We start from the raw sequence: 8,535 nt of genomic DNA, 5'->3' as shown, positions 1-8,535 counted from the left end.
GTAGGTCGATTAATAAATTATAGCGATTACACAGTCTTATTGTAGCGCGGGGGGGGGGGGGGGGGGGCGGCACCCGTACCCAGCGTCAGCCGGATGGGAAAATCAGGCGAGGCGGGAGGCTCTGCACGGTGCTAGGCCTCGACACCCACCACGCCACTCTGGGGTAAAATCATAAAAGTTTCACGTCCTCTACAGTGTGGTGAGGGAGGGAGAGTGGCGAGGGAGGGAGAGTGGCGAGGCAGGGACTCAGCCTCAAAACGAGTAACTGCTGTGGCGTATTCACATCGCCACTGGGGAGACAAAGGCGGCCGGCCGTGCTGGATCCAAGTCCCGGGCAAAGCCGGCTCATGTCTATGTGTGTATGTGTTTATGTGTATGTCTGTGTGTCTATATGTATGTGTGTATGTATGTGTGTGTATGTGTTTGTGTGTATGTATGTGTGTGTATGTATGTGAGTTTTTTGCTATGTGTTTATGTGTATGTCTGCGTGTCTGTATGCATGTGTCTATGTACGTGTGTGTATCTGTTTGTGTGTGTGTATGTGTGTGTATGTGTTTCTGTGTATGTATGTGTGTGTATGTATGTGTGTTATGTGTGTGTCTGTGTGTCTGCATGTATGTGTGTGTGTATTGTGTTTGTGTGTATGTATGTGTGTGTTTGTGTGTATGCATGTGTGTTTGTGTGTATGTGTGTTATGTGTTTGTATGTGTTTGTGTGTTTACGCTCGCATTACACAAATGTGTTGCAGGTCTAAGGCGTTCCTCGCGCAGCATTGCCGCTTTATTGTTGCAGTCGTTTACTGCCGTACGCACCCTCAAAGTCGTGTGTGTCTGCAGCAAGCGCGTGTTGTGTAGGGGGAACGGTAGTGTAGTGCTTAGCGTGCTGTCTGTGTGTGTCTGTCTGTGTGTGTGTGTCTGTGTGTGTGTCTGTGTGTGTGCGTGTGTGGTGTGTGGGGAGCGGTAGTGTAGTGCTTAGCGTGCTGTCTGTGTGTCTGTGTGTGTGTGTGTCTGTCTGTGTCTGTCTGTGTGTGTCTGCGTGTGTCTATGTGTGTGTGTCTGTGTGTGTGTCTGTGCGTGTGTGGTGTGTGAGGAGCGGTGGGTGTGCTGCAAGCGCGTGTATGTCTACCTATGGACGCACACGCGTATGTGTGTGGGGGGGGGAGCGGAACCCGGCGACCCGAATTGGATTCCCGCTCATGGCCACCACCGGTGAGCATTATTTTAACCGCTCCTGGGCCTCCCCTAGGGCGACTCAGCCTCAAACGAGTAATTGGTGTGGTGTGTGAACATCGCCACTGGGAAGACAAAGGCGGCCGGGCGTGGTGAATCAAAGACCTGGGCGAAGCCGGGTAGTAAAGCTAGTCTATATATATAAAATCGTGAATGTCTGTCTGTGTGTGGATTTCGGACCATACGCACTTTCATTGGACGGCGGTTGCCCCTGGCAACGGCTAGCAACGCCTTCGCCGCTTTCATTGGACGGCGGTTGCCCCTGGCAACGAGTAGCAACTTTTCGCCGCGGGGTGGACGCCATTTTTAATAGCGCAGGGGGGGGGGTGGACCGGCACCCGTACCCGGCGTTCGCCGGGTGGAAAATCAGGCAAGGCGGGAGGCTCTGCACGGTGCTAGGCCTCGACACCCAACACGCCACTCTGAGGTAAATTCATACAAATTTCACGTCCTCTACAGAGTGGCGAGGGAGGCAGAGTGGCGAGGGAGGGAGAGTGGCGAGGGAGGGACTCAGCCTCAAAACGAGTAACTGGTGTGGCGTATTAACATCGCCACTGGGGAGACAAAGGCGGCCGGGCGTGGTGGATCCAAGTCCCGGGCAAAGCCGGATCATGACTATGTGTGTATGTGTTTATGTGTATGTCTGTGTGTCTGTATGTATGTGTGTATGTATGTGTCTGTATGTGTTTGTGTGTATGTGTTTGTGTTTATGTGTGTGTGTATGTGTTTGTATGTGTTTGTGTGTTTACGCTCGCATTACACAAATGTGTTGCAGGTCTAAGGCGTTCCTCGCGCAGCATTGCCGCTTTATTATTGCAGTCGTTTACTGCCGTACGCACCCTGAAAGTCGTGTGTGTCTGCAGCAAGCGCGTGTATGTGTACCTATGGACGCGCGCGCGTGTGTTGTGTAGGGGGAACGTTAGTGTAGTGCTTAGCGTGCTGCCTGTGTGTGTGTGTCTGTGTGTGGTGTGTGGGGAGCGGTAGTGTAGTGGTTAGCGTGCTGTCTGTGTGTCTGTGTGTGTGTCTGTGTGTGTGCGTGTGTGGTGTGGGGAGCGGTAGTGTAGTGGTTAGCGTGCTGTCTGTGTCTGTGTGTGTGTCTGTGTGTGTGCGTGTGTGGTGTGTGGGGAGCGGTAGGTAGTGCTTAGCGTGCTGTCTGTGTCTGTGTGTGTGTCTGTGTGTGTGCGTGTGTGGTGTGTGGGGAGCGGTAGTGTAGTGCTTAGCGTGCTGTCTGTGTGTGTGTCTGTGTGTGTGCGTGTGTGGTGTGTGGGGAGCGGTAGTGTAGTGCTTAGCGTGCTGTCTGTGTGTCTGTGTGTGTGTCTGTGTGTGTGCGTGTGTGGTGTGTGGGGAGCGGTAGTGTAGTGCTTAGCGTGCTGTCTGTGTGTGTGTCTGTGTGTGTGTCTGTGTGTGTGCGTGTGTGGGGAGCGGTAGTGTAGTGGTTAGCGTGCTGTCTGTGTGTCTGTGTGTCTGTCTGTGTCTGTGTGTGTGTCTGCGTGTGTCTGTGTGTGTGTCTGTGTGTGTGTCTGTGTGTGTGTCTGTGCGTCTGTGTGTGTGAGGAGCGGTGGGTGTAGTGGTTAACGCTACGCTGCGATACCAACCCGGCGAACCGAGTTCGATTCCCGCTCATGGCCACCACCGGTCAAGATTATTTGAACCTCCCATAGGTCGACTCAGCCTCAAAGGAGTAACTGGTGTGGCGTATTAACATCGCCACTGGGGAGACAAAGGCGGCCGGCCGTGGTGGATACAAATCCCGGGCGAAGCCGGGTAGTACAGCTAGTAAATAGTATAAAATTGTAATGTTTAATACAATGTACAAGGTAATACATGGTGTCGTAGTTGTATGGTGAATATGCAGCAGTGTGGTGTGCAGTAGGGTGGCTAGAATAATACATAGTGTAATATTACATAAATATGCTAAAATTTCTCTTAATATGCAAATTATTTTGTCAAGGCGCTCTTCCTCCTCCCTCCCAGCTTAAATAGACGCTCCAAGCCCAGGACGTGTCATTCAGACTCTGTCTTATCGACAGACCTGTTCTTCACCTGAGGACGGCTGCTTGCGTTGTGCCAGAAACGTCGTGAGAATTATTTTATTATGTTTTTTTTTATTATTGTATTATTTCCATTCTACGTGACTTTACCGAAAAAACCAAGAAGATGAATCCCTGCAGTCACGAAAGCTTTAAATCGAAATGTAAATGTTTAACATGGGTTTCAGAATATCCTGGAGGAATCCGATGAGCTACAAAGCTTTTTTTACAGATGTCCAGTAGGGGGCGGGTTAGAATGTGACAACAACGAATAATGCAAAAACACGATAAGAGTGCAAAGTATAATTAAGTTAAAATTTTTACTTAGCTTTCGTGACTGCAGGAATTAATATTCTTTGGTGCTTTCGGTAAAGTCACGTAGATATAAAAATAAGAATAAAGTGAATACAAATCATTAAATACAAATTGTAAAAAAACTAAAAACACTAATGTAGACTGTAGCCTGGTTATTAAGCTCGGTGAGTGTACTGGCAGTCTATAATGTAGACTGTAGCCTGGTTATTAAGCTGGGTGAGTGTACTGGCAGTCTATAATGCAGACTGTAGCCCTGGTTATTAAGCTGGGTGAGTGTACTGGCAGTCTATAATGTAGGCTTATTCTGGTTCTTTCAGTAATACAATTAAAACAAAAACCACGACGTTTCAATTGCAACACAAGCGGTCGTCATCAGGAAAAGGGGGGTTAGCCTCTAAAGGCAAACTGTTTATAAAGGTTTAGAGATGGGCATAGCCCATTACAGACTGCCAGTGCCCAGCTTAATAACCATTGCTACAGTCTACATTATAGACTGCCAGTACACTCACCCAGCTTAATAACCAGGCTACAGTTTACATCATAGACTGCCAGTACACTCACCCAGCTTAATAACCAGGCTACAGTCTACATCATAGACTGCCAGTACACTCACCAAACTTAATAACCAGGCTACAGTTTACATTATAGACTGCCAGTACACTCACCAAACTTAATAACCAGGCTACAGTCTACATCATAGACTGCCAGTACACTCACCAAACTTAATAACCAGGCTACAGTCTACATCATAGACTGCCAGTACACTCACCCAGCTTAATAACCAGGCTACAGTTTACATCATAGACTGCCAGTACACTCACCAAACTTAATAACCAGGCTACAGTCTACATTATATACTGCCAGTACACTCACCAAACTTAATAACCAGGCTACAGTCTACATTATAGACTGCCAGTACACTCACCCAGCTTAATGACCAGGCTACAGTCTACATTATAGACTGCCAGTACACTCACCCAGCTTAATAACCAGGCTACAGTCTACATCATAGACTGCCATTACACTCACCAAACTTAATAACCAGGCTACAATGATAATTGGTTCTTTACCCTTCTATCTGGCAACAAAACTGACACCTTTTTGCAAGGAGTCATGTTTGCATAGACCGCAATACCTGCAGTCATAAATACAAACAAAAGACATAACTCTGATAATGTGCACTGTCAGAGTTATGTCTTTTGTTTGTATTTATGACTGCAGGTATTGCGGTCTATGCAAACATGACTCCTTGCAAAAAGGTGTCAGTTTTGTTGCCAGATAGAAGGGTAAAGAACCAATTATCATATTTTTACTGGCAAATGAGGTCCCCATAAACCAGGCTACAATCTACATTATAGACTGCCAGTACACTCACCCAGCTTAATGACCAGGCTACAGTCTACATTATAGACTGCCAGTACACTCACCCAGCTTCATAACCAGGCTACAGTCTACATCAGTGTTTTTTCGTGTTTTTTTATTATTTGTATTTTTATTCATCTTTATTCATATTATTATTTTTCTATCTACGTGACTTTACCGAAAGAATCAAAGAATATAATGAAGGTTAACAAATAACTTGAATAAAAAGGGAGATCTGGCCGCTGGAGGAGATGAGGCCCAGTGGGGCGCTGGGATGCTGTTTGCCGATTTAAATCGGTGCTCTTCATTCTCACAGGGGGCACGTTCGCCGATAGGACATCACCAGTAATGTGAGGGCCGCCACACATTTGACACCATTGTTGGTGGGTTTAACAGCAGCACCATATTGATGGGTCGTGTGTGTTTTTCTCACGTTGTGTGTTGTTTGGGGGCCGCGCTAAAGGCCACCAGGGGCCGCCAGTGGTCCCAGGGCCTCCTAATGAAGAACGCTTATTTGGGGCTCGAAACAAGTTGGCAAATATTCTTTGTTTTTTTACCGAAAGAACCAAAGAGTATGGATCCCTGCAGTCACGAAAACTTCAAATCTAGATTGTCAAATATTATTGAAAGGGGATTTCTGTTGAAAATCAGGTTGTGTCTGTGACAGAAACAACTGCGACATTTTTCTTCTTTTGTAAAATACTTTATTTGAGTTATATTAAGTTTATGAGTTGAATATTTAATTTTTTACTTGAAGTAAACAATATTTAACATTTACTTTTGTTCTGGAATGCTTCAGTCGGTCTGAACACACGGGAATGACGCGTGTGCGTGATGACGTACGAAGGCTCGCGGGACGTCGTTGCGTTGCGTGCGTGATGACGTCGGCACGTCGCGACTCTGCGTGAACGCGATGACGTCGACGAATGGGCCGCATCGTCGGAACGTGGGCGAGCGATCGCGACGTGCGCGGTGACGACACGTGCGTGATGACGTCACTCCACCGGGGCGGTGATCCTTATATAAGGAGGGGCGCGGAGGGGAGGCGCGGGAGGCCGCACACAAACCACGGAGAGAGGCGAACATGGCGACGGGCCCCAGCAGCAGGCCGCAGCGCCCGCACCTCAAGGAGCGCATCTTCGGGCTCATGATGGACGCGTTCCACGACGCCGTGGGGCCGCCCAAGCAGGCGGTGGACAAGCGGCTGGTGGAGAAGACGTGGAAGCTGATGGACAAGGTGGTGCGCTACTGCCAGAACCCCAAGGTGCAGCTGAAGAACAGCCCACCGTACATGCTGGACATCTTGCCGGACACGTACCAGCACCTGCGACTTGTGCTCGCACGGCACGACGACCGCATGGCCGCGCTGGGCGACAACGAGTTCTTCAGGGTGTTCATCGACAACCTGCTGAGCAAGAGCAAGCAGGCCGTGAACCTCTTCAAGGAGGGCAAGGAGCGCATGCACGACGAGCACTCGCACTGCAGGTACGCGGGGAGAGCGCGGGACGCGAGCGGGCCCCTGGTGAGAAGTGGTGAGTGTGTTGGTGGAGGTGGTGAGTGTGTTGGTGGAGGTGGTGAGGGTGGTGAGTGTGTTGGTGGAGGTGGTGAGGGTGGTGAGGGTGGTGAGTGTGGTGGTGGAGGTGGTGAGGGTGGTGGTGGAGGTGGTGAAGGTGGTGGTGGTGAGGGTGGTGGTGGACGTGGTGAGGGTGGTGGTGGACGTGGTGAGGGTGGTGGTGGACGTGGTGAGGGTGGTGGTGGACGTGGTGAGGGTGGTGGTGGACGTGGTGAGGTTGGTGGTGGACGTGGTGAGGGTGGTGGTGGACGTGGTGAGGGTGGTGGTGGACGTGGTGAGGGTGGTGGTGGACGTGGTGAGGGTGGTGGTGGACGTGGTGAGGATGGTGGTGGACGTGGTGAGGGTGGTGGACGTGGTGAGGGTGGTGGACGTGGTGAGGGTGGTGGACGTGGTGAGGGTGGTGGACGTGGTTAGTTTGGTGGACGTGGTTAGTTTGGTGGTGGTGGAGGTGGTGAGGGTGGTGGAGGTGGTGAGGGTGGTGGACGTGGTTAGTTTGGTGGACGTGGTTAGTTTGGTGGTGGTGGAGGTGGTGAGGGTGGTGGAGGTGGTGAGAGTGGTGAGTGTGGTGGAGGTGATGAGGGTGGTGGTGGAGGTGGTGGAGGTGGTGAGGGTCAACTGTATTTGTTTATTCAGACACCAGGAGGGTATCATTTACATGTGGTGTTGGTGGTGATTATGGTGGTTATCCTCAGGGTGGTGCTTGTGGTAGTAATTGTGGTGGAGATGGTGATGATGATGATGGTGGAGATGGTGATGATCGTGGTGGAGATGATGATGGTGGTGTTGGTGGTGGAGATGGTGATGATGGTGTTGGTGATGGAGATGGTGGTGTTGGTGGTGGAGATGGTGATGGTGGTGTTGGTGGTGGAGATGGTGATGATGGTGGTGTTGGTGGTGGAGATGGTGATGATGGTGGTGTTTGTGGTGGAGATGGTGATGTTGGTGTTGGTGGTGTTGGTGGTGGAGATGGTGATGATGGTGGTGTTGGTGGTGGTGGAGATGGTGATGATGGTGATGATGGTGGTGTTGGTGGTGGAGATGGTGATGATCGTGGTGTTGGTGGTGATTAGAGTTGTGGAGGTGATGCTGCTAGTGGTGATGATGATGGTGGTGGTGACAACTTGCAACGGTGTGATCACTAAGATGTACTGATAATCGTATTGATGGTGACCATTAAGTCCATCTACTGCCACTGTGTTATGATGCTGGTGAGGTTGGTGGTGACGGTCACAAAACAACGATTTCATCACTCGCGTACCACTGTTTTATTTTGTCCTGCAAACTTGTGCATTCCTCGTGTTATTCTTAACTTGGATCCATCTTTTCAGCCTTATCTGTAAAGTTCTGAAAGAATGTATCGTATTTAATTTTCACTGTCTGTTAAAATAGCTCATCAGAAAGTATAACATGGAAAACATTTACGTTTAAACCTATAATTGAACTTTCTAAGTTTCGTGTCTCCTTTTATTGGAAATAACCATGGTTGAGCGTGCCTCGTATGATTTGTGTTTTAGCGCACTCCGGGAAACCTAATTTTAGCAGTCCGTCTTTAATAAATGGGTTGATAATATAGTGGGGGTTTTTTTTTATCATTGCCTTGTTTTGAGAGCTTGGATGACTGCTTCAATTTCCACATGAAATGCAGGCGAAATAATGGCAACAGAGATTCCAACACTGTCTGAGAGCAGTGACACCGATAACCATTTATAATCACGATCAGTCACCGACATTTGACGGTACCAAAGATTATAACAACAACTAAAACATGCAATTCGTAATCACATACATCACTAATAACAAACACTCGCTGAAGAGTGACGCTCATTAACGAATGCAGTCACGAATACGGAAAAAAATAACAGCCATGGCACCAAATAATAACATCAATCGTTACTAATAATCACAACCTCTATTAATCGATAACTAACCGAACAGCAGTCGTGGTCTTCACCAACACCCCCTCACTCATTCCGTTTGTGAATGAACCGCGACGTCTCCGCATCGTTGTTGATGCCACAAAACCAAA

At 48.9% G+C, this 8,535-nt stretch overlaps 1 protein-coding gene across 2 annotated transcripts in view; it reads left to right on the top strand.

The window, feature by feature from the left end:
* The first annotated feature begins 1,637 nt into the window (after positions 1 to 1,637).
* LOC133341985 (E3 ubiquitin-protein ligase CBL-B-B-like) overlaps positions 1,638 to 8,535 on the top strand; it is a 76,910-nt gene continuing 70,012 nt past the window's right edge. The window contains exons 1-2 of one of the 2 annotated variants that reach the window (XM_061550828.1): positions 1,638 to 1,656; positions 5,964 to 6,421. In XM_061550828.1, the coding sequence (XP_061406812.1) occupies positions 6,021 to 6,421 (401 nt within the window). In that variant the 5' untranslated portion in view covers positions 1,638 to 1,656; positions 5,964 to 6,020. Of the gene's footprint in view, positions 1,657 to 5,856; positions 6,422 to 8,535 lie in introns of those variants that run through there. The other variant, XM_061550829.1, reaches the window with a different exon arrangement.

Source organism: Lethenteron reissneri, chromosome 13, assembly GCF_015708825.2.
Source record: "Lethenteron reissneri isolate LAM-NWPU_2019-01 chromosome 13, ASM1570882v1, whole genome shotgun sequence".
Lineage (NCBI taxonomy): Eukaryota > Metazoa > Chordata > Hyperoartia > Petromyzontiformes > Petromyzontidae > Lethenteron > Lethenteron reissneri.
Note: the sequence above shows the minus strand (reverse complement) of the source record. Positions and strands in the feature narration are given on the sequence as shown.